The sequence below is a fragment of the Macaca fascicularis genome, chromosome 2, assembly GCF_037993035.2.
Source record: "Macaca fascicularis isolate 582-1 chromosome 2, T2T-MFA8v1.1".
Classification (NCBI taxonomy): Eukaryota; Metazoa; Chordata; class Mammalia; order Primates; family Cercopithecidae; genus Macaca; species Macaca fascicularis.
The window spans coordinates 35,279,258-35,305,622 of record NC_088376.1 but is presented as its reverse complement, the minus strand read 5'-3'; the positions used below and the strand labels follow the sequence as shown (position 1 = coordinate 35,305,622).

Here is a 26,365-nt window from a genome sequence, read left to right as displayed (position 1 = left end):
TGAACTTGATAGAGTTAAATGATATTTCATTAAAAGCTGAATGGGCTACCTGAGGGGCCAGTTAGGAAAGGCAATATATTTCTGGAGCCTTCAGTAATATATTCTCCCCTACCCCTGTCAAGGTCTAGTTTGCTGACTTTTTTTTTTTTTTTTTTCAGAGACAGGGTCTTGCTCTGTCACCAAAGCTGGAATGCAGTGGCCATCACAGCTCACTGTAACCTCAAACTCCAGGGCTCAAGCAATCCTCCCACCTCAGCCTCCTGAGCAGTTGGGACTATAGGTGCATGCCATCACATGTGGTGCTTTTTTTTTTTTTTTTTTTTTTTTGAGACAGAGTCTTGCTCTGTCACCTTGCCTGGAGTGCAGTGGCACAATTTCAGCTCACTGCAACCTCCACCTCCTGTGTTCAAGTGATTCTCTTGCCTCAGCCTCCTGAGTAGCTGAGGATTACAGGCATGCACCACCATACCTGGCTAATTTTTGTATTTTTAGTAGAGATGAGGTTTCTCCATGTTGACCAGGCTGGTCTCAAACTCCTGAGCTCAGGCAATCCACCCACCTCAGCCTCCCAAAGTGCTGGGATTACAGGCATGAGCCACTGCACCTGGCCACACGTGGCTAATTTTTAAAAGTGTTTTGTAGAGGTAGTGCCTTGTTATGCTGCCCAGGCTCATCTTGAACTTCTGGCCTCAAATGATCCTCCCATCTCAGCCTCCCAGAAGTGCTGGGATTACAGGCAGGAGCCACCACACCTGGCTGTAGTTCACTGACTCTTGAGGAAAGCCTGCACCTTGCACACAGTAGATACTTGGTAAATATCCGTTAAAATGAATGAATAAGTACAAGCAGGGCAGGTAGACACCTTGTGCCAATATTTATTACCCGTTAGGAAGAGTTGATTAGGAGTCCCCCAGTTTCAAATGCAGGATTAAGAGAGAGAGAAAGTGAGTTCGTGAAAGAGGAGACCAAAGTGGAGTGACCTACAGAGAAAATAAGTGAGAGAGATTTGGAAAAGATATCACGTAACATGACCACATTTTGGAATAGTTCAGATCAAACTGTCATAAGGAAGAAAAAAAAATCAAGACTGGAACGAAAATGGGGGCTCCTGCTTTCACTGAAGAGTCTTTTACAGGGCTAATGAATTTTCACTGAAATAGATGCTGATGATAAAGTGAAAATACTGGGAAAGTAGCATGTGATTGGGTCAATTAACTCTAGGGTGGATGGAGGCAAACTGTGTCATCTGTTATTAAGATAGGACTGCGGAAGTAATTGCTGACCCTAGACTGTCATGATGACCTCAAAGTTAGAAATCAATATGAATTAGGTGGGTGGTCAGAATCTTGCCCCGTATTTAGTGAACTAGTTGGGAAAACAGGAATAGAGAATACCAGAAGGTGGAGCATGGTGAGTGAGAAACACCATGTAACCTTGAAAAACAATCATAATTTATCTGGCCACAAAGGATATTTCAAATGCATCGCAAAGCAAGAAAGAGGTTCTTTCCTGGTAAGCAAAGATAAATAGCCTGGCTTGTGTTTTGCTTGTTTATTTCTACATTTGGAAATCAGGTAATTTTCCCCTCTTTCTTTATAACAACATTGTTTTTTCATTAAGACCCAGGACAGGAACTCAGCATTTTTGAGTGGCTGCAAAATGAATAAGCTCCTACTGAATCCAAATGGGGAAAAAACTAAAGTGGAAACTCATAGAAGAAAAGCTGTTTTGCTTGTAATTTTCCAAAGGGCGAAAACATAAATAATAATAGAGAGAAAAGAGAAGTTAGCATTTTCAAGTTAATCTAAGGAAGTTGTGAATTATGCTTCAACGTCGAAAGAAGTAGGAGTAATACATTCATAAAGAAGTAAAAGAAAATATATTCATCTATTTCAAAATAAGCATGAATCATAAAATCAGATTGCAAGTTAACCTGTCATTTTTTTTTCTTTTACCTCACAATATAAAGGGTCGTAGATTTTACTCCAAATTCCAAAAAGGTCCTTGTCATGGAATCCTGAAAGTTTTCCCAAGGTAGCTATAAAATCCTGAAACACAAACAGAGAAAGAAAAATTCCTATACAGGTTTCTCAGCTTCAGCACTGTTGATATTTTGGGCTGGACAATTCTTTGTTGTGGAGAGCTGTCCTGTGCATTACAGGATGTTTCGGAGGATCCTGGCCTCTGCCCACTAGGTGCCAGTAGCATTCCTGATCTCCCACTTGTGTAACCCAGAATGTCTCCAGACATTGCCAAATGTTCCTTGTGAGGCAAATGTGCCTCTGGTGAGAACCACCGTTCTTCACAGAAAAATGCACCAGTAATATTGGTTACGATAATGCCATTCCAAAGAATTTTACAAACACGAATTGATGATTTCTTCTTACTACATTTAAAATGTAGATAGATGCTGGCTCTCTGTCACATGTTCCTGGTGTGTGCTGGAATTGGATTGAAGTGCACTGCCTCAGATTATTTTTAGAAGTGAGTAAAGTATAACTCATGTGTAAATATGTCCCAGGTGAGAGAAGAAAGCATATTTCAGGCCAAAGCATCCAGGAAAATGCAACAGAAATAGGACTTGGTCTTTGGCTGTACATATAAAACTTGGATGGAATGCAAAATCTTTCACTAGGTTCTGAGTGTTTCTTGAATTGTCGCAATAATGAGACCCAATGTTCAGCTATCTGATTGCTGAAATTGGCAGCCATTTCTGGGAAGCCTTTTGGAAGATAGTCTGTCTGATGGATGAAATTTCTAGGGAACTACAATTTGCCAATATTAACCCCAGCAGATTTTCGTAAAATACATAGAAATTATTGTTAAAGAGCTCCTACTGCCATTTTCTCAAACATAAAAGCTCCAGGGCCAGATGACTATCATAGAGGAATTCTACCAAGCTTTTCAAGAGTAAATTATTCTAATGCTATTTTAACTGTTCTGGAGCATAGAAGATGAAAGAAAACTTTCAAAAACTTCTTATGAATTAAGTGTAACACGGATACTGACAAAGGTTGCCCCCAAAATAAAACTATTAGTTCAATGCGATATCAATGCAAAAGGTGTAAATAAAATAATAGGAAGTAATTCAATGTCACATAAAAGGAAATGGGTTTGATTTGAGAAATGTAAAGTCTGTTCAACACTGGTAAATCTATGAATGTAATCAATCATTGTAATTAATCCAAGGAGAAAAATAATTTGATTATATTTAAAAATGTTAAAACAATCATTCAGGAGATTAAACAACTAATATTGATTTTAAAAAATACACTCAAGAAAATATGAAAGGTGGATACTTCCTTAATTTGATAAAAATATGTCTATTTTAGTTTAAAAGCCTGTATGCTTATTAGGAAAACTCCTCTAAAATCAGAAATAAGACAAGCATACCCACTACCAACACTGCCCATAACATTATACTGTAAGTAGTGGCCAGTGCAAATAGGCAAAAGGAAGAAATCAGAGGTACACATTTTTGAAAACTGGAGATACTATAAACCTGAAACAAACCTAACAAAAAATGTAAAGACATATATGGAGAAAACCCTAAAATAGTCTTTAAGATAAAACAAGCAGAAACATGTACCATATTCTTAGAAAGGAAGATTTGACAGTGAAAAGTTGCAAATTCTCCCTAAGTTAAATACATTTAATATGATCCTAATGAAAATACTAAAAATTAAAAAATACTTTTGGAACTAGAGAAGCTGACTCTAAAGTCCACAAAGAAAATTAAAACATAGCCATGGAAACTCAGAAAAAGCAATGAGGGATGACTAGCCCTTTAGATATTAAAGCATATTATAAAGTCTTAATAATTAAAACCCAAGTTTTGGCTAATAAAAAATTAAACAGAATAAAAATTACATAAATAGGCCCCACACATATGGGAATTTTAATATATAATAGCTTAAATAAGTGGGGAAAAAATGAACTTTTCAATAAATAATGATGGGACAATTAGATAATCTTCCAGGAAAAAACTTAAACAGGATACATACTTCATACCTCCTCACCAGTATGAACTATAAATGAATTCAATACATAAATGAGAAATGAAGCTAGAGTGGAATTAGAAGAAAGCATTGCAGACTTCCTTTATAACCTAGGAGTGGGGAAAGCTTTTCCAAACATGACTCAAAATATAGAAGCCATGTAAAAATACATCGATGCAGAACCTACATGACAAGAACACGGTAAGCAGTTAATAGACAAACTTTTTTAAAAAAATGCCATTCATTATGTGTGATATTGTGAAATATATATTTGATCTTTTTTTTTTTTTTTTTTTTGAGATGGAGTTTCACTCTTATTGCCCAGGCTGGAATGCAGTGGCACCATCTCGGCTCACTGAAACCTCCACCTCCTGGGTTCAAGTGATTCTCTTGCCTCAGCCTCCCGAGTAGCTGGGATTACAGGCACCTGCCACCATGCCTGGCTAATTTTTTGTATTTTTAGTAGAGACGGGGTTTCACTAAGTTGGCCAGGCTGGTCTCGAACTCCTGACCTCAGGTGATCCAACCACCTTGGCCTCCCAAATTGTTGGGATTATAGGCATGAGCCACTGTGCCCGGCCTTATATTTGGTCTTCATCTCCATTTTCTGCCATAGAACTACTAAAATCCTTGGAGTCTCCAAAATATGTCTTTTTGCATGCTAATGATTGCTTGATGGCTGGCAGTCCCTGGCCAGCTTTAGGATGGGGGCTGGTCACCTGAAAGCCAAGGCCAGGATTAGAGCATTGGTACTTTTAGCCCTACTTCAGAACCTCTGGGGAGGGGAGGGAGTTAAAATTTAAGTTGATAGCCAACAGCCTATGGCTTAATCAATCATGCCTATGCAATGAAATCTCCATAAAGAGCCCAAAAGGACAGGGTTCAGAGAGCCTTCAGACAGCTGAACACATATAGGTTCCTGGAATGTGGTGATCCTGAAGAAGGCAGGCAAGCTCCTTGACCTTTTCCTTATATCTTTTGTAATATCCTTTGTAATAACTGGTAACTGTGTTTCCCTGAGTTCTGTGAGCTGCCCCTGCAAACTGATCGAACCCAAAGAGGAAGTCTTGGGAACCCCAACTTAAAGCCAGTCTCTCAGAAGTTTGGAGGTCTGGACTTTCATCTACGTCTGAGGTGGCAGGTTGGGGGCGGCCAGTTTTGGGTCCTGATCCCTCAACCTGTAGGATCTGATGCTATCTCCAGATAGATGGTGTCAGAACTGAATTGGAGGCCAACAGCTGGTGTCCACTACAGAACAGGCGGCCTGTTCGTGGGGAGAGATACCCCGTATTTGGTCACAGAAGTCTTCTGTCTGTGTTGATTGATGTTGTCAAGCGAGAAAAACAGGAAAAAGCACGTTGAGTGTGTTTTTTTTTCACACACAAAATATTACAGACAGAAATGTTAAAATACATAGAAAAAAGCTTCTAAAAACTTATAGTAAAAGGAAAATCAATCATCCAAAAGAAAAATAGTCAAGGGATATTGATATAAAAGGAAATACAAACGGCATTTAACTGATGAGAACACACGGACACACAGAGGGGAACAACACACACTGGGGCCTCTCGGAGAGTGAAGGGTGGGAGGAGGGAAAGGGTCAGAAAAAATAACCAATGGGTACTGGGCTTTATACCTGGGTGATGAAATAATCTGTAGCAACAAACCCCCATGACACACATTTACCTATGTAACAAACCTGCTCTTGTACCCCTGAACTTAAAATAAAAGTTAAAAAAGAAATACAACCCCAGAAAACAAACCAAAACATGGCATTTAACTAGATGAAGATGCCCAAACTCACTCATCACACAAAAAAAGTACTACAGCACGATGTTGTACAGTAGGTATAATAGTGAGCTTCCTTGTCTTATTCCTAATTTTAGAGGGGATGGATGCTTCTAGTGATATTATTTTCCACTTACCAGATTGGCAAATATCCCCAGAGTGGTTTACATACTGTTGGCAAAGTTGTGGAGAAATGAGCACTTGCATGCAGTGCCGATAGAAGTAGAAAGTAGTAAAACCTCTTTGGAGGGCAAACTAATAATATCTCAAATTAACCCAGAAGGTCTACTTCTAGGATATTATCCCACAGGTATTCTTGTGAAACTATTTAGATGCACAGGATATTTATACATGCTGTTTGTAAAAATGCAAGATTGAAAAATGACCCATATCAATAGGGGCTGGTTAAATAAATTATGGCATAAATAGAAATATTACACATTTGTTAAAAAAAGGAAAAGAAAGAAAAGGAGGAAACTCTTTACATACAGATATAGAAATATTTCCAATATATTTAGTTAAATGGAAAAAAAAAAAAAACCCAAACCAAGGTGCCCAGCCCCGTGAATAGTATACCATTTTCGTGTAACAAGAGGAGAAACTATCAGAATATATTTTTATGTTTGTATATGCATAAGGAAATTGGAAGACCGTATGAAATATTACATAAAAGACTACATAAAATACATAAAAGACTGCATAAAATTAATACATAAAAGACTACTAGGAAATAATGCTAGTGGTTATCTGTGGGGTCATGAAGACTTCCACTGTATTCCTTTTTAGATTTTCTAATTTTTGGACAGCATGAATGTATTACTCATTCAAAAGATTATTTTAAAAAGTACACAGCATTATATCTACCTTTTGTATTGTGCCGAAAATGAGTATTTTGCAAAATAGAAACGTAGAAACAAAAAAGGACTAGCCTTTGTATATGAAGACAATAATCCCAGCCCCTCAGCCCGAATAAGGAAGGTAATTTTAGAGTTGTATTTATTCTCATCCAGCCATTTACTCACACCTGGTTCCTCCTAAGGCCATGAGTAAAGGATTCAAAAGGACTGGCCTGTCTATCCGCTTGTGACCCCCATACAGGGAAGGGAAGCAGGAGTGATGACCCCCCTCATTAAATATTCTAACCCATTGCTATAACCAGTCACTGACAGATGTATTTGTCCCATCTTTTTAAGAAGCCAAAGCTTCATCTTGTGTCTTGGCCCTCACACTCAAGTACACCACTAAACAAAACTAGCTTTTAACCTTATAAGGGTGCAGCCTCTTCTGGAATTCCTCTGATGTCAAAGTCTCACTCCCAAGTTCTTGAAAACGAGGGCAGTTCCTGAAAGGCAGGTATAGCAACTGAGGATAAGAGAAAAATCATAAAACCGTTAGGAGTCAGAAGGACTTTGCTAAATATGCTGCAGCAATATTTTAAGCCTCATTAGGTCCAAGCAACCTTAATAAAAGATTCAAATGTGTTTTGAGCCAAGTGGAAATTCCAAAATTGGGGAGAAAGAATCAAATGATCTACAGGTCTTGAAATAGTAGGATATGTATTCAGAAATGAAAATTCTTTTTTTTTCTTTCATAAACTTGCTGTGATATAACTGTGCTGTTGGTAAATATTTACACTTCTTGATCTTCCATGTGAACAACTGTTATCTTGCTTCCTCCCCAATCCGTTTCATTTCTTGCACTAGGTGCACATCTGTACACACACACACACACACACACACACACACCCCAACACGTGTACGTATGGAGAAACGAATCTGATTCTGGAAAAAATCGTAAGTCAATTAATCACTCATTGACTTCAGTTTTTGCAAATTTGCAGACTGTTAAAATAAGAGAACATATTAAATACTTAGAAAAATATACTTCAAAAACCTGTTGTGAGGACAAAGTGATCTTCCTAAGATTAATTAAAATTTGACAGCATTTTGTAATTTTAACTATAACCCACAGGTTTGTGGCTCCCAAGTTTATTTTGTTGCCCTTACTTTCCATCTGTGACTAGTCCTGTATTTCTAGCCTTTGATAGAAATAACTAATTTGGATGTTTCTCTTTTTCCTCAAATTTAACATGTACAAGGCTAAACTTGTACATGTTACAAGGGCCTTCTTGCTGTCCCTGAAGGCACAGGCTTAGGATCTCTGCATAAAACTGTTCCCTGCCTTGAACACTCCCCAACTGACTTCTACTTCTCTTCTAGCCATCCTTCCACGGCCTCTATCATATTAAAATGAATTCCTCTAGGAACTGCACTGCCCTCTTTTCCTATTACTGTCCCTTGTCACTCCTCTCCAGCAATGCTGTGGGCCTTCTTGCTGTCCCGGAAGGCACTGGCTTAGGAGCTCTGCATAAAACTGTTTCCTGCCTTGAACACTCCCCAATTGACTTCTACCCCTCTTCCAGCCATCCTGCGCCAGTCTCTATCATATTGATCTATTTCATTTCTTTCCAGTAACTCATTGCCATTGGACATTATTTTATTTACTTCTTTATCATCTATTTTCTATAACACATAAACTTGATGAGAGCGAGGATCGTGTCTGTTTTGTTCACTGCTGCAATGTCAATGCCCAGCACAGGGCTTGGCATATTAGTAGCTACTCAGAAAACATTTATTTTAAAAGTTGCTTCCTGTCCATCATTTCTGATTCTGTGTGTCACCTTGTCTTACCTTGCTTCTCTTCCTCTAACATCTTTTACCATCTCATTTCAGGCCTTATTTCTTAATTCCCAAATTGCTTCATAGTTATTCTCTGGGGCTCCAGTGTCTTTTCCTTCCAAGCTATTGTCAGGCAAGTGCCCACAAGTACCACTCATCACATGTGCATAATACTGAAGAATGTATACAGGTTTCTTTTAGGTCCATTGCTTTAGTCTAAATTTGCATGCATGGCTTTCAAATTTTTCCACAGGAGAAATTAAATTGTTGAGAGAAAAAGCACAAGACTGTTCATTAAAAGGCCTTGATTTTAATTAATTACTTTCTGGATGTTAGTTTTTTTTCATCCACAAATTGAGTCAGGCTGAAAATAAACAGAATAATCACCGAGACATCTGTCCAGAATTTTGCAGTTTACAGTGTATTTTCCATTTTTGAACTAACTTGACTTTCATAAATCCCTAAGAAGAAGTTAGGTGGGTGCTATTTTCTCATTTTACAGAAAGGAAACTGAGATTTACGGAGGTTACTCAAGGTCATATATCTGAAGTGGTTGTTGGCTCTCAGACGTAGGTTTTCCAACTTCAAATCCAGCCCTTCTTCTCAAGATTCCTCCTGGCTATTATATTTGGATTATCTAATCTGTGTCCAATATAATCAATTTTATTTTCATTCTCTTTCTAAATATGAACTCTGGGCACAGAAGAACTGGGATTCTACATATTTACTCACGGTCATGTTTTTGTGCTGCTGCCTTCTTCCTCCCTCTCCTCTGAGTTCTGGTTCAAGTTCTCACTCTTTTTTGAAGACCTGAATGACTGCCCTGTGGTAACTGCACGTATGTCTCATTCTCTGACTTCACCCAGCATATGTGGTTTGTACTTGAAATTATTGCCCGCCATCTTATAATGTCTTCTACACATTTCACACATGCTTATTTGCTTTCATCAGACAAATTATACATTAGAAAAACTGGGCCTCCTATTTCTCTACAGCATTCGGCATAGCTAATTGCTGGGAATAAGCTAGTGTTGACTGGTTTCATTAGACTTCTTAGTTGATATGAGATAATTTTTTTGACCTTAGTGAATCAGATAGATGGAAGCCATAGGTAGATAATGTTCCTTGCTTCCCTCTTTCTCTCCCTCACTTTTCCTGTTTCTTTCCTCTTCTTCTACTGGCACCTGCATTCTCTTTCTGTGTAATTTAATTACTATCATTCAGGATTAACGGTTAAATAGCTGCTGTGTTCTACATTTTGCTAAATTTTGGTGCTGCTATCCAGTCTTTTTATTTTTATTTTTATTTTTGAGATGGAGTTTCGTTCTTGTTGCCTAAGCTGGAGTGCAATGGTGCAATCTCGGCTCACTGCAACCTCTGCCTCCCAGGTTCAAGTGATTCTCCTGCCTCAGCCTCCCAAGTAGCTGGGATTACAGGCGTGCACCACCATGCCCAGCTAATATTTGTACTTTTAGTAGAAACAGGTTTCACCATGTTAGCCAGGCTGGTCTCGAACTGCTGATCTGCCCACCTCGGCCTCCCAAAGTGCTGGGATTACAGGCATGAGCCACCACACCCGACCTCTAGTCTTTATCTCTGCAGAAAAGGCTGCTAAAAGTGATTATTTTTCTTTTCAGAATAAAATATTCACAAATGCTTAAGAATACTGGTAATCATAATACTTCCCTCCTGATTCTGTGAAGGGAAAGAGATATAAATAAATCATCCTGTCTTTTCAAGAAACAGCAGAAAAATGGTTGGAGTAGATTTACCTCCAGTGACTTTCTACACAGCATTTGGGAAAAATCCTTAAGTCCCTAGATGCAGCAATTAAGTCAAATTTCTAGGGGTGCTGGCAGGGCAAAGAGGATAGTAACCTACCCCAGAGGTCACTGGGCAAAAGTCTGGGTCCAGCAGTCAGGCTAAGCTTCAGCCATAAAGAGTTGAGATGGTCATGCCTATGATGGGACTGCAGGGAAATTAGGAAGGGATTCTTTGTCCAAAACTATTTCTTGCATATAGCCTTAAGTTCCACACCTGGAAGATTAGTTAGATTTATCTGTTACTACTTTAAAAATACCAATTCCTCTGAAAAGGTTAAAGAGTGCTTGGTCGGTCCCACCCTGTGTAAATACGTTTGAGAGTTTCTCTCAAAACAGCCCCATTCAGGCAGCTTGGTTTATAGTGCTGGTTCTCAAACTTGGCTCCCCACTGGAATCATCGAGGGAGATTATTTTTTAAAAACTGATGCCTGGGTCCACCCTCAGACATTCCGATTTCTTATGGAGAGTGCCCTGGGCATCAGGACTTTTTAAAAAAAACCCACGTGATTCTAATATGCAGCTAAGTCTAAGAATCACGATTTTATAGGGAAGAAAATTGCTCTGGAATGAAATAGGCCTAATTTTAATCCCAGAGTGATGCTTGCCAGCAGTGTGGCTTTGGACCAATTTGTTTGTTATTTAACCTCTCCAAACACTTATTTCCCTTACTATAAAAGGAGAACAAGAATATTATCCATTCAGAGTTGTTATGAAAGGTAACATGATGACGCATATAAAATGTCGGGCAATAATTATGTACTCAAATCTTTCTTTTTTCTCTACCTAGGAACGTGGGTTTTCATGAGCGGAGGAGCGTTTGGCAGCATAGAGATCTCTGGATAATCTGGAGAGAGGAGAAACCTGTGTGGGGTACCAAAAGCCTGGAAATTAAAGGCAGAACACTGGAAGACTAATCTCTCTCTCTCTCTCTCTCTCTGTGTGTGTGTGTGTGTGTGTGTGTGTGTGACGATGAGGCGGCAAATTGCCAAGAGTTGCAAGAGTGGCAAAACAATGTGGATCATACAGATCCAAAGATAAATTTGGTTCCTACTCTCTCTTAGCTAGGGTTTTCCATGTCCTAAATTGTCCTTTGTATCTTTATTTAAGAAATAATTAAAACTGCACAGTTCAAGGAGTATCCAGACTCCCAAATCCACAACTACTGAGTAGCCTGCCTTCCTCATTCTAGGTCCATCTGAAATCTCCTGGTTTTCCCAGTATACTGACCTGATCTTCAGAAAGAGGAACTGTGTGCACTGGGATGGGCTGCCAGAGTAGGTTAGGATTCCAGATGCTGACACCCTCTGGGGGAAACAGGGCTGCCAGGTTTGTCATAGCACTCATCAAAGTACGGTCAACGTCTGTGCTTTGAATGTAAACCTAGAGTAGGAAAATCAAAGCAGAAGCGAACGTAAAGGGAACATGAGATTTTCTTCTGCAGAGCTGCCAAGGTATTAGAGAAGGGACGGGGCACCCACAGTGAAATGTTACAGGCATTGTGCTAACATCAGAGTCTTTTTTTTTTTTTTTTTTTTTTTTTTGAGACGGAGTCTCACTCTGTCGCCTGGGCTGGAGTGCGGTGGCCAGATCTCAGCTCACTGCAAACTCCGCCTCCCGGGTTCACGCCATTCTCCTGCCTCAGCCTCCCGAGTAGCTGGGACTACAGGCGCCCGCCACCTCGCCCGGCTAGTTTTTTGTATTTTTTAGTAGAGACGGAGTTTCACCGTGTTAGCCAGGATGGTCTCGATCTCCTGACCTCGTGATCCACCCGTCTCGGCCTCCCAAAGTGCTGGGATTACAGGCTTGAGCCACTGCGCCCGGCCTAACATCAGAATCTTAATACTTGTTAAGGAATGAGCAATATTATGATCATGGTACAAAGCAACCTTGTTGGTCAATAGTTGAATTGACAAATGAGTTCAATTAAGCAGTGGCTACTTGTCAAGCCAAAGTATTTATTCAGGTATTCATAAAATCTTGAAATTACTCACATTCCAAAATTTCTAGGAACAAAATGTTGCATAAAGAGGAATATGTTTGTAAACAAGATCTCTGACTTGTATAAGTCCCTTGGGAAATAGGCAAAGCACTTTTATATATGCAGAATTATTTTAATTCTTTCAAATATCAAACTTCCCACTCTTGGCTCCCCAACTTGCCTGTTCATGTTTATAGGACTCATTCAAGAATGTTCTATATCTCTTTCTTATATACTCTCCAAGTTCATAATGCTGCTCCATGCCCAGCTATGGGAAAAAAATAAAAGCAAAAATTAATGGAAGTAATCATGAACATTTGTTGATTTTTATTTTCATTTTATGTGTAGAACGAACAATGGTGTGGTTTAATAGTTCCACAATAATAACACATATTTAAATGAAAACAAAAGAGCTGTAATCTTTACAGTTCCCTGACTCCCTGAGAAAACTCACTTATCTTCATTAGCACTTAACATAGAGAACTTGCACACAGTAAGTGCTTAGTTGATAGTTGGGTGATTGATCTGATTTAAGTAAGTTCATCTCTGGTGTAGTGGGATCCTTGTTGGTAGAACATTCAAAGAGACCCACTTGGTGGGGATTTCGTGGAAGAAGTTCAACCATCTGATATTAGACTTGATGAATCTGAAAGTCTTTTTCAGCCTCTGTGTGCAATGGTTTACTATCTGCCCAGTTTATTAATTCCTGGTTCATAACAAAATTAGAACATGTTACTGTAAGTGTGGTCTGTATTGGCTTCACTTGAGAGCATTATAGAAATCAAATTCTTGGGCCCCACCCTTGACCTACTGAACCAGAACCTTTGGGGGTGGAGCTCAAGAATCTTTTGTAACAAGCTTCTGATGGACAGTAATCACTGAGATGCACTGCATTAGTCAGTGGTCCACAACCATTACTGTGCATCAGAAACAAAATTATCCAGCAGTGCATGTTGAAACACAGATTCCTCAGCATCTCCATCAGATATTTCAGCTCATTAGGTCCTGAGGGGGGCCCTGACATCTGCATTTTAACAAGTATCCCAAGTGATTCAGATGCAGATAATAGAGCACCATGCTTTGGAAATGGAGCATTCAAGTTTGTCTTTAATCCAGAGCCTTACTAGAGCTTTGGGAGCCAGAGAGGACTCTGTCTCTGTGGACTTCCACTGTGGCTGCTGCTTGGTCCCACTTGTCATTTGCTTGTCACTCTTGTCATTTGCTTGACCACCACTATAATCCCCTCCCATCTAGGATGGGGATGAGGTGGGAAATGAATAATATACCATGACCTGAGTAGTGGAGAAGCAGGGACTTTTGGTTTAATTGTGTTCTTACAGCTGACTTTTTAAATACTCATCTGTATAAAGCAGTGATTTTCACACCTTAGCACACACAGAATCACCTGGAGGACTCAATAAAACACAGATTTCTGGGCTTTAATTCCAAAGTTTATGGTTCACTGGGGGTGGGGTGGAGTCAAAGAATTTACATTACTGAGAAGTTCCCACGTGATGGTGATGCTGCTGGTCCAGGGACCACACTTCAAAAACCACTAATCTAGACAGCCATCATCTTATGATTATGCAGATTAAAAGTCCCTAGACAAAGCAGATTAAAAGTACCTAGACACTGGCCGGGCGCGGTGGCTCAAGCCTATAATCCCAGCACTTTGGGAGGCTGAGACGGGTGGATCACGAGGTCAGGAGATCGAGACCATCCTGGCTAACACGGTGAAACCCCGTCTCTACTAAAAAATACAAAAATCTAGCTGGGCGAGGTGGCAGGCGCCTGTAGTCCCAGCTACTCGGGAGGCTGAGGCAGGAGAATGGAGTAAACCCGGGAGGTAGAGCTTGCAGTGAGCTGAGATCCGGCCACTGCGCTCCAGCCTGGGCAACAGAGCCAGACTCCGTCTCAAAAAAAAAAAAAAAAAAAGTACCTAGACACTGATCTAGACAGTCATTATCTTATGATTATGCAGAATAAAAGTACCTAGACAAGGCTGGGTGTGATGGCTCACGCCTGAAATTCCAGCACTTTGGGAGGCCAAGGCAGGTGGATTGCCTGAGCTCAGGAGTTTGAGATCAGCTTGGGCAACATGGCGAAATGCCATCTTTACTACAAATACAAAAAATTAGCCAGGCGTGGTGGTGCTCTCCTGTAGTTCCAGCTACTTGGGAGGCTGAGGCATGAGAATTGCTTGAATCCAGGAGGCAGAGCCTGCAGTGAGCTGAGATTGAGCCACTGTACTCCATCCTGCGGGGACAGAGTGAGACTCCATCTCAACAACAACAACAACAACAACAACAAAAAAGGGTACTTAGACAAGGGTAGGAATCTGAGCCCTAGAACCTTGTCACTTCAAACGTGGTCCATGTACCTGTGCCATTGTCCTTGGGAGTACGTTAGACATGCAGAATGGCAGGTCCCACCTCAGACCTGCTGAATTAGAATCTGCGTTTTGACAAGATTCCCAAGTGATTCATTTGCAATGGAAGCTTGAGAAATACTCCCCTAATAGAATCTGATGGGTAATCAAGGTTCTTCGGAAGAAGAACTCAAATCCTGCAGCCTAGAAGAATCTTTTGGTCTTAATGGGAAAACATAGCAACATAACAGGAGTCTCTACAGAGCCATAGGTATTAAGAAGCAAATCTGAATTTTTGTAGCCTCTCTTTCATTCAAAGGGACAGAAGATATGTAGGCTATGGTGAGAAGAGCTCTGACCTGGGAGACAGAAGACGCTGGTCTCAAATAGCCTGTCTGAGTTTTCTCCTGTATGAAATATAGTCAGGGCAGTAATTCTCAGCCTTGACTACACATTAGAGTGAACTGACCACCAAGGAGTTTCTAAAAATCCCAATGCCCAGGACACATACTAGACCAGTTAAATAAGAACCTCCCAGGCAGACATCAATATGTTTTTTTAAACCTCTCCAGATAATCCCAATGTTGTGGCAGGATTAAGACCCATTAGTTTTGGAGACATTCTACTCTAAAGATTCTGTGACATTTTCTTAATTAATATATTTAAACAGGTTAGGACAGAAGCAGTGCACCTGGCCTTGTAGCTCCAAACAGAAGAGTCATCCAATCTTACAAGCAAAGGGAATAGGGCTTTGGAACAGTGACTAAAGATGGCTTTGCTCCCCAGTTCACCTTCTCCTTAGATGTTCTTCAGAAAGTAGGGCTCCCTGTGTTTCACTGACCAGTTATAAGGAAGGTCGAATCCCAATATATCCAGCTGACCAGAAATCATATTCTGATATCAGCACTTTGGGAAATCATGTTTCTCAATGCTGTTGATTCAGCTTATTGATTACAAGACTATTTTTCACTTTCTCATGGGAAGCCTAAGAAATTCAAAGTCTGGCTTATAATTACCACTTGGCTCTCTTCAGCATTTCTAAGCTCATATAGTCTTTGTTCCTGTACATCTCTTACATTTAAATAAAGCCAGAAGGGTAAAAAATACCAAAACAGACAATTCTATATACATTTCCCCTTGAGACTCATCAGGAATTTTTTTTTTTTTTTTTTTTTTTGGGATGGAGTTTACTCTAATTGCCCAGGCTGGAGTGCAATGGTGCAATCTCGGCTCACTGCAACCTCCACCTCCCAGGTTCAAGCGATTCTCCTGCCTCAGCCTCCTGAGTAGCTGGGATTACAGGTGCCCACCACCATGCCTGGCTAATTTTTGTATTTTTGGTGGAGAGAGGGATTCCCCATGTTGGCCAGGCTGGTCTCGAACTCCTGACCTCAGGTGATCCGCCTGCCTCGGCCTCCCAAAGTGCTGGGATTACAAGTGTGAGCCACCACACTCAGCCTCATCAACAATCTTTAGCAAAAAGTCCAACCAACCTGGGTGAGTTGGCCAAATCCTTGTGGCCATGAGGATTCCTTTATGGGGTCAGTGGGAAAGGTGTCAATGGGACTTCGGTCTCCATGCCGAAACACCTGAAAATAGATGTGAGAGAGAGACGTTATAAACGTCACTTGGGTGTTTTGCTTCTGCTCATTATAATAGATTTTTTTTTTTTTTCTCCCAAATCATTGGTTTTCAACTTTGGCTTCTCATTGTAATCACCTAATGAGTTTTAAAAGATTCTGAGGACTGGCTTTCAACTTTAGTGATTTTTATTTAATTAGTCTGGGATGTGGCCAGGACATCAGGATTTAAAAAATCTCCCTGGGTAAATCTCCAGCTAAGAATCACCATTCTAAGCTCACTCTTTCACTGTGTTTCAGGTAATGTAAGAATCAAGATGATCAGCCATTAGAAGGCAGGTGACACACAGTGGAAATCAGTTTGTACATAAGATAGGACAGAAAGGAACACAAAGCTTACAAGAGTACTTTACTGCAGACAAACTCTGATGAGAAGTATTCTTCCCTTAATGATTACAGTAATAGTGGTATAATTTTTTTTTTTTTTTTTGAAACTGAGTCTTGCTCTGTCGCCCAGGCTGGAGTGCAGTGGCGAATCCCAGGTTCAAGCAATTCTCCCGCCTCAGCCGCTTGAGTAGCTGGGACTACAGGCACGTGCCACCATGCCCAGCTAATTTTTGTATTTTTAGTAGAGACAGAGTTTCACCATGTTGGCCAGGCTGGTCTCAAACTCCTGACTTCAGGTGATCCACTCACCTTGGCTTTCCAAAGTGCTGGGATGACAGGCATGAGCCACCGCGCCCAGCCAGTGTAACTTTTTTTTTTTTTTTGAGACTGAGTCTCACTCTGTCGCCCAGGCTGGAGTGCAGTGGCACCATCTCGGCTCACTGCAGACTCCACCTTCCGGTTTCAAGCGATTCTCCTGCCTCAGCCTCTGGAGAAGCTGGGATTACAGGCGTACGCCACCACGCCCAGCTAATTTTTGTATTTTTAGTAGAGACGGGGTTTCACCATGTTGGCCAGGCTGGTCTTTAATTCCTGACCTAGTGATCTGCCTGCCTTGGCCTCCCAAAGTGCTGGGATTACAGGCATGAGCCACCACACTTGGCAACATTTTATATATAATAAAAATAATAGATTTTTAATACCACATACAATTTGTGACCATTTTGAGCCAATGATTTGTTTATTTTTTGGAGATGAGGAGTAAAAGATTGCAGGTGGGGAGGTTAGGAAAGCTAATTCTCAATACTTTAATATTTGTACCCATGTCATGTTATTGTGATTGCACATTTCTCTTTGGGAAGAGTAGTGTGGACTTTTGAAATATTGGTGCTTTGATTCTAATATGCTTTCTCAGTAGAATATCAAACCAAACACAAAGCTATCTTGTGAGCAAAAGATAGAGAAAGAAAACACTGAAGAACTACAAGATGAAGTCTACACTGATATCAGCAAATATTTTTAATATAGAGATGGCTGCATAACACCTTGATTTATCTGAGATTACCTGTACCTGTACTTATACTACCTGGCTAAAATGTTCCATTGGAAAGTAAGCCAAGAACCTGCTCTTTTGAAATTCTGTAAAACAGAATTCAACAGACATTAAATAAGAAAACAGTCTCAGACTTTAGTCATTTTTGAGAAGGAATTCCAAGAAAGTGGGAGATGCTTGGTTTGTGTCTCTAATATCTGAAGAAAACAGATCTTTTGGCCCCTTAAATCAGTAAGAAATTAAAACTTCAGTGGAACAGTCTACAGAAACAGGGGCAATGATGCAATAAATGTGAAGCAATCATTTTGGTCAGGTGAGAAATTACTTTCATGAATGATCCCCTGAAGGCAGGAAGGACAGCTGCATATTTTTTGTGAGCACCTGCAGTTACGAGTCTCAGGGGTGACTTGATCATGATCTGAAATGATTACAGTTAATCATTGATGCCTCTTTCCACAATTGAAGTACATTTTAGAGTTTTCATATCCCAGGTAAATGTGTCTTTGAATAACTAAAGTTGTTACATGGTTTCAATAAATTACAAACCTCACACTGTTTTAGTTTCTAGGGCTTCTCAATTGTTGACATTTTGGGCTAGATAATTCTTTGTTGTGGGGGTTGTCCTGTGCATTGTAGACTGTCTAGCAGCATCCCTAGCCTTTACCCACCAGATACCAGTAACATTCCCCAGCTGTGACAATTGAAAAGGTCACATTTTCTGCCATAGGACCAGAAAATCACCCCAAGTTGAGAGCCACTGAGTGAGCCAAAGAGAAGTCAGATGAGAGACATTGTAATAAAATAATTTACACTGCTTCCCACCAACCTATAACCACAACGGTAACTCCTTAACATTTTTTGAACACTCACTTTGTCCTGGAAACTGTGCTAAGTGCTTCTTACAGATTTAATCTTCTCATCAGTTCCACAAAGCAGTTACTATTATTATTTCCATTTCGCAAATGAGGAAGTTTAGCTTAGTTAAGTGACCTGTCTAAACTCACACAGCATATAAGAAGTAGTAGGGTTGATATTCAAACACAGGCTGTGCCTCCAACACCAGCATACTTAACCACCCGTGAGAGGTTCATTTCTGTGTGATCGCACTCCTCAGAGTCCCACCAGCTAAATCTGAATGATCTGGGATCTAACGCTTCTTTATTAACTCAATATACTCTTTTCCTCCAGGATTGGAAGGGGTGTGTGTGTGTGTGTGTCTGTGTTTTGTATCAGAAGAAACCAAAACCTTGATACGGAAACTACCCCGAAGGCACTGTGAACTACGTATGTTATTGAAAGAATAGAACTGAGGTTATGCAACTAAATGGCAGAATGGCCTGAGAGAGAAAAACAAGTGTGGTCACCGTAGCAGAGTGTTTTAAAGAGCAGAGAACTGGAGCATAATCCTGAGACTTGGGCAAGCTTTCTCACTCTGTCCCATAGTTCAGAGATAATCGTACTCCCCTACATTTCAGTGGGTTTTAAGTGTTTCCGAGGTAGTTGCTGAAACATGCTGTGAACTCTTTGGACGGGATGTCCTAGAGAAACACTTAATAAACCATTCTCCACCTCCAGGGCTGGAAATCAAAATGTGTGCACACACCCCTCCCCTAGCCAAATGTGAAGCTGGTATTCCTTGAGCTTTTGGAGTTTCAAAATTCAGCCGGAGTTCTTGGACTATGCGAAGACATTCTTTTAAATCTGTGATAGAGCAATCTTCTTAACTGCTGCTCTACCAGTTATTACCTCTGTTCTCAGTCCAGCAATCATACTCTGTGAAATCCTTTAAAAACCTAAAAGTACTTTACCAGCAATTAGGATTATTTGCAGTAGTAGTGGTAATTGTAATAGAAAGACATCCAAGATAATAACAATTCCTGGCCGGGTACAGTGGCTCACGCCTGTAATCCCAGCACTTTGGGAGGCCGAGGCAGGCGGATCATGAGGTCAGGAGATCAAGACCAGCCTGGCCAACATGGTGAAACCCCATCTCTACTAAAAATACAAAAATTAGCTGGGCGTGGTGGTGTGTGCCTGTAGTCCCAGCTACTCAGGAGGCTGAGGCAGGAGAATCACTTGAACCCGGGAGGCAGAGGTTGCAGTAAGCCGAGATCACGCCACTGCACTGAAGCCTGGCAACAGAGTGAGACTCTGTCTCAAAAAAAATAAAATAAAATAAAAATAACAAAACAATAATTCCTTACATTTGCACAACCCTCCATGGTTTGTAGAATTTTGCCCTGCTACCTCTTTTAAGTATTACATCCCCCTGTGAGGACAGGTTGGCACTACTGCTGCACTGAGCAAGTAAGAAAACTATATGATCAAAGAGATTGCGTAGCTGTCCAGATCTCCTAATTCTCATGATAGTTGACCCACTGTTTCCCTGCCACACCACAATCACTTCACCCTTTTAAATCATAGATAACTGTTTTTAAAAGGACTTTTGGTTTGGTGCCCCCATGAATGACCCTGCTCCATTGAATCTGCTAAAGAAATCTGGCATGTGGCTTAGGGTGTGGAGAACCTGGTGAGTACAGTCGAGGCTATATCCAGTCCCTCTCTCCCTGCAGCAGTCACATGTTCTTTTATAAGATGTCAATCAGAAGTCACTTAATTGCTTAGAACCCTCTAATGTCCTTTCATTGTATTAAACATTCTCTTGTGGAAAGTGTAAAGATATACAAAAGTGGAATTTTGTTTGTTTGTTTGTTTTTGAGATGGAGTCTCCCTGTTGTTGCCCAGGCTGGAGTGCAGGCTGGCATGATCTCGGCTCACTGCAACCTCTGCCTCCCAGGTTCACACGATTCTCCTGCCTCACCCTCCCAAGCAGCTGGGATTACAGGCACCTGTCACCACGCCTGGCTAATTTTTGTATTTTTAGTGGAGACAGCGTTTCGCCATGTTGGCCAGGCTGGTCTCAAACTCCTAACCTCAGGTGATCCACCCGCCTTGGCCTACCGAAGTACTGGGATTACAGGCATGAGCCACTGTGCCCGGCCTAAAAGTGGAGATTTTTATCATGAACCCACCACTGGCTCCAACAATTATCAACTTGTATATGGCTAGTCTTGTTTCTTTTATATCCTCATCACTCTTAGACATTATATCATGTTCTATTGCTCTTTGCATAAATTAAAAGTCCTTACAAGGGCTCACAAGATCTTACCTGATCTGGCCCCTACCCACCTTGATATTGTCACCTTGATGTCCTCAGCTTACCCACATGGGCCCTCCTGCTGTTACATCCAACGTATTAAATTTGCTCAAGCTTCCGTGCCTTTGCTCTTGATGTCCTATCTGCTTTGAATGTCTCAAGTTTGCTTCTTCTCTCAGCATACATACCACTCACCAATTTGAGGTCTGTCCTGAAAATTTGACCTTTCCAGAGAGACATCCCTTGACCATCATTATAATTCTTTCTCAATCTCTATCTTATCTCACTGTTTTATTTCAAATAAATATTCCTGATATTTTCTTATTTTTTATTTTTACTAAAATTAAAAAAAATCTGGCTTCCTCCCTCTCCCAGTAAACTCCTTGAAAGCAGAATCCTTGCTGTCACACGCACTGCTATAACCCCAAAACAGTGTCTGGAACATAGTAACATGCAAAAAAGGCCTGTTTTGATGAATAGGTGAATCTTGCATTGGGTCTAGTTCTTCCAGGTACATTATGGATTTGTTTCCAGTACATTATGGATTTGTTTCCAGTCTTCTCATTTCATGAGGGTTTTAGATTGTTATCCTTATTTATCAGCAAGGTGTGCTATGTGTGCTTTTTTCCCCCTTTCTTTCCTCTTCTTGTCTTTCCCCTCTGTCTTAGCCCATTTTCTGTTGCTCTAACAGAATACCCGAGACTGGGAAATTTATAAAGGAAAGAGGTTTATTTTGCTCACAATTCTAGAGGTTGGGAAGTCCAAGATCAGGCAGCAGCATCTGGTCAGCTTCTGGTGAGGGCCTTGTGCTGTGTCATAACATGGCAGAAGGCATGACAGGACAAGAAGGGGCACACTGAGAGCCAAACTGGTTTTTATAATAGACTCACTGACATGATAACTCACCCACTTGTGTAATAACCTATTAATCCATTAATCTGTTAATCCATTAATCCATCAGGAGAGTAGAGCCCTCATGGCCCTATCACCTCTTAAAGGCGCCACCTCTTAATGCTGTTACATTGGGATTCAGTTTCAACATGAGTTTTGGAGGGGACAAACATTCAAATTGTAGCAGTCTCTATTAATTTGTGCCTTTGTTTCTAGAACAGTGAGTCTGCTTCTGGACTGGATTGAAGTCTTATAAACTATCATGTTCTCCTTTCAGGTTTGAAATTCAAGACACATCATAAAACTTTGGGATGATACTAGAAGTCCTAAAAGGAACCTTATCTCCTGACATTAAATTATTCTTCTTATTTTATTAGGGTATACTCCAAGTTGTGAAAATCTCTTGATGCGCAAAGATAACTATGAGTAGAAGCCTATTTTATTTTCTTCTTTTAGGACCTAAGAAATAAATCCATTGGTAAAGAAAATTAAAATAAAATCGTTTGGGCGGAAATAATTGAGTAATGTAAATGAGTGTCATTTCAGAGGTTAGAAGGAAAGCTGGCTGACCGTGAAAGGAATCAGCATGAGAATATGTTCTGTGCTCCCCGTGAAGAAATCAGGACAAGACTAATAAGACTTTGATCCAGAGACCAGGACGAACACAGAGGCCTGCAAAAAAGGGCAGCTGTAAAAACTGTGCATTATGTTGTGTAGGAGATGTATGATATATCAGATGTATGATATATCTGGGTTTTCAGTTGGTTAGACCTGGGTTCAAACTCCTGCTTTGTCAAGGTCCTGCTGGGTGACCTTGGGAAATGATTTAACTTCACATTCCGCATGCCTCAATTTCCCTTTGTGTAAAACACAAAAAGCAGTATTTCTCATCCAGGAGCATCATGAAAATTAAATGTGTAATATATGTAAAGCCATCAGTGTAATACCGAGCACACAGGATGCATTTGATGTATGGGATTTATTATCAGATTTGTTATAATTATTTTTGTTGTTATTATATTATTCAGACATTTTGCTTAGCTACCACATATATTTCTTTTCCTGCTGGCAATAATTTGCAGCATATAGAGCAAATAAGCACTACCTATTGAGCAATGGGAAACAGCACTCTCCTTCAAGACATACCTCTGTTAATTTCTAATCATCTCTCCCTATTTTTATTTCCTTGGCTGAGAGGAATAATTAATTATTCCTTTGGATTTAGGACACTTAGAAGCACCCACAGGAATTACCTGGATGGCTGAAATGTCTTGTCCAAAAGAACCCTGAAAATTTGTGAGATTCATTGGCATAAAACTGGGGAGAAACTCATGTAAGCAAACTGAACTGAGCTGGCTGAGTACCAACTCTCAGCGCATGGTGCTGTTGCTGGCAAAGGTCTTTGAAAAACCTGTGTTCTCCAGACAGCTTGGCTGTTCCTTGGCTGTAGTGATTAGGAGCCATACAGCAAGGGAGAGAGATTGTATGTAAGGCTGTTTGTGAACTGAGGCAGGAGACCTGATTTTTGCTTTTCAGTGGAGAGTTTTTTCTGATCCTTCTTATTATTATTATCATTTCCTTTTTGGCAGAGATGAGGTCTTACTATGTTAACCAGGCTGGTCTTGAACTCCTGGCCTCAAGCAATCCTCCTGTTTCGGTTTTCCAAAGTGCTGGGATTATGGGTGTGAGTTGCTGCACCCAGCCTCTGGTACATCTTTTTATAAGCCAACCCAAGAGACAGGGTTTTTCCCTGTTGTCCAGGCTGGAGTGCAATGGTGTGATCCTAGCTCAATATGGCCTCATACTCCCGTGCTCAAGTGATCCTCTAGCCTCACCTTCCCTAGTAGCTCGGAGGTCCTTCATGTCTATAATGTGGAAGTTACCCATTCCAGTGTATAGATTATGTGCTTAGAATTTGGAGGCTACTTCCATCAAGAATATCATATTATGCCAGGCACAGTTGCTCACACCTGTAATCCCAGCCCTTTGGGAGGCCGAGGCGGGTGGATCACCTGAGGTCAAGAGTTCAAGACCAGCCTAGCCAACATGGTGAAACCCTGTCTTTACTAAAAATACAAAAATTAGCCAGGCATGGTGGCGCACGCCTGTAACCCCAGCTACTCAGAAGGCTGACACTGGAGAATCACTTGAACCCAGGAGGTGGAGGTTGCAGTGAGCTGAGATCACGCCACTGCACTCCAGCCTGGGCGACAGAGTGAGACTCCGTCTCAAAGAAAAAAAAGAAAAGAAAAACGGAAAAACCAAGAATATTGTATTACTTGATTAAGAATTCTGCATGAAGAAAGTCAACCATGAAGAATGAGAAGAGTGTATACCTTGTAACTCATCATCCCTTTCTTTGTAAAACACTAGTGAAATGAGATGGAATTTTTCGTTTTGGATCAGCTGAACTTGTGGGTTTTCTCTGGGTTAGGGGAGAGAGGTTGCTTTAAAATGACATTTTTCTATTTCTGGATGAAATAATATGATGCATGAAATAACTTTAAAAACTCAAGTGGGTGTGTGTGGGAAATGAGTGGGTATATAGATGAAATAAGATTGCATGGGTGATAGTTTTTGAAGCTGGTTGATGTGTACATACAGATTCACCATAGTCACTATTCTTTCCATATAAAGTTAAAAATGTCAGTTCTCTCAGTGTTTTCTACAGGACATTGGGGAAAAAAAGAGGGAGGTGAATGCTGTAATCAAAATTTCAAAAACACCGTTTGGAAAACGCCAGATCTTTTCCTTGAAAGCCACAGTGTGTATTAGCATGTTAAAGACTGAGGATTTTTGCATTAAAGAGACCTTTTAAACACAGTTTAACCCAGTTCTAGTCCCAAAGCTAACTTGACTATTGAAACTGATTTTTTCCCCATCCACACCTGTTAACAACTTGTCAAACTAGCATTTCATGGGACACAGGCACTTCAGTTAGTCTGAGAACAAGAGCCAAGGACAGTTTCCTCCTCTTTCTGCCAAGAACAGCTTTTCAGAATTGAGGAAGATTTATTTTTCTGGGATCACAGAGGAAAAGCAAGGGAACCACCTGCTGATTCAGAGTCAAGCTAATCCAGCAAACCTTACAGGGGGATCTCAGACTAGCTCCGTGAGTACACTTGACAGAAAGAAAATTTACTACTTATCAGCCCACTTTCACTATCTCAAATAAAAAAATGTAGGAAGAGAAAGAAAACAAGAGAGGAAAGACAAGAAGCAGCTTAGAGGCAGAGAAAGAGTGAAACAGAAGGATAAAAAGATACAGAAACAGAAAATCAGACTCTTAAGTAACATGATGAATCCCTTTCACTTTGCAAACCCTCTTTCCATCTATTTTCAATGTCAACAGTATATTTTCTTTTCCTGACGTTATGCATCAGCCACCCCCCCACCTTTTTTCATAACTGGTCACATGTACCAGTGATTTTAATCGTCAACTAAATCTATATATCAGAAAGTCATCCTAAAATTCCAAATTTAGATTCACTTTTATGCTTCAAGGCTGTTTACAAATATTTGTTCTAATATCCTGATAAACAAAGGTGAAAGGACTACTTAATTCAGAAAGTGACTGTTTTTTGGCTTGCAAACAAATAATCATTAAATCGAATAAAGCCAGCTCTTGGTACATAAACAGCGCCAGCTGTGGCTTCTTCTGGACTGGTGTGGCCGTCAAAAGGAATCTGAATTCAAGGCAGTTGTAAAGTAAGGAAATAAATAACATCAGCAAAAGCAAATAAAAAGCAACCCCTAAAAAACCAGCGACCAAAAAAATCTACCTTTTTGTTAAGACATGTTAGGTCTTCATTAAGAGGAACTTGCAAAACTTGATGATTCACTTTCTGAGTTTGAACAGAGGCTAGTCTCCGGGAAACAATCCAAGGGTAAGATGAAACCTGACGCTTGCCTTATCAGACTTTGCTGGGAACACAGTTTTAAGGAAAAAGCAGTGAGAAAAGTCTACTTACCAAAGTCACAAACTTCAACTCCTTGGCTAGTACACCTCGGTCTAGCCAGAAAAAAAGCAGAAACAAGAAGCCAAGGCTAAGGCTTGCTGCCCTGGCCACGAGGACGGGTGCAGCTCTCATGTTGAGGACAGCTGTTTCTGGCAGGAGTTAGGAGGAACTGCTACCACTTCAAAAGCCTGTAGAGGGGAAGCTATTTAATTAAGGGATTGAAAGGAAGGAGGAGCCACACTCATAAATAGTAAAGTTTCCAGGAAGCGTAGGGCAGGTTTGGTATGTAAATAATGTCATATAATTTTTGAGCTGAGAGAGATCACAGTTTCCCCATTTAAGTTAGGACACCAAGGTCAAGAGTGGGGAAAGCTGTTGATCAAGGTCACAGAGCATGTTAGTACACATTTCTATTCTTGTTTTCAGTTTACTTTTATCATTATTATTATTATTTTTTTGGACGGAGTTTTGCTCTGTCACCCAGGCTGGAGTGCAGTGGCACGATCTTGGCTCACTGCAAAGCCCGCCTCCTGAGTTCAAGCAATTCTCCTGCCTCAGCCTCCTGAGTAGCTGGGATTACAGGCATGCGCCACCACACCTGGCTAATTTTTGTATTTTTGGTAGAGACAGGGTTTCACCATGTTGGTTAGGCTGGTCTCGAACTCCTGACCTCGTAATCCACCTGCCTCAGCCTCCCAAAGTGCTGA

At 40.6% G+C, this 26,365-nt stretch overlaps 1 protein-coding gene across 1 annotated transcript in view; it reads right to left on the bottom strand.

The window, feature by feature from the left end:
- The window catches only part of ACP3 (acid phosphatase 3), a 50,699-nt gene extending 24,859 nt beyond the window's left edge, over window positions 1–25,840 (bottom strand). The window contains exons 1-6 of the mRNA XM_005545772.5: window positions 25,671–25,840; window positions 16,127–16,222; window positions 12,447–12,533; window positions 11,515–11,667; window positions 7,050–7,148; window positions 1,956–2,048 (exon numbers count right to left, since the gene is read on the bottom strand). Of these exons, the coding sequence (XP_005545829.3) occupies window positions 1,956–2,048; window positions 7,050–7,148; window positions 11,515–11,667; window positions 12,447–12,533; window positions 16,127–16,222; window positions 25,671–25,790 (648 nt within the window). The 5' untranslated portion in view covers window positions 25,791–25,840. The remainder of the gene's footprint in view (window positions 1–1,955; window positions 2,049–7,049; window positions 7,149–11,514; window positions 11,668–12,446; window positions 12,534–16,126; window positions 16,223–25,670) is intronic.
- Between the last annotated feature and the right edge of the window lie 525 nt (window positions 25,841–26,365).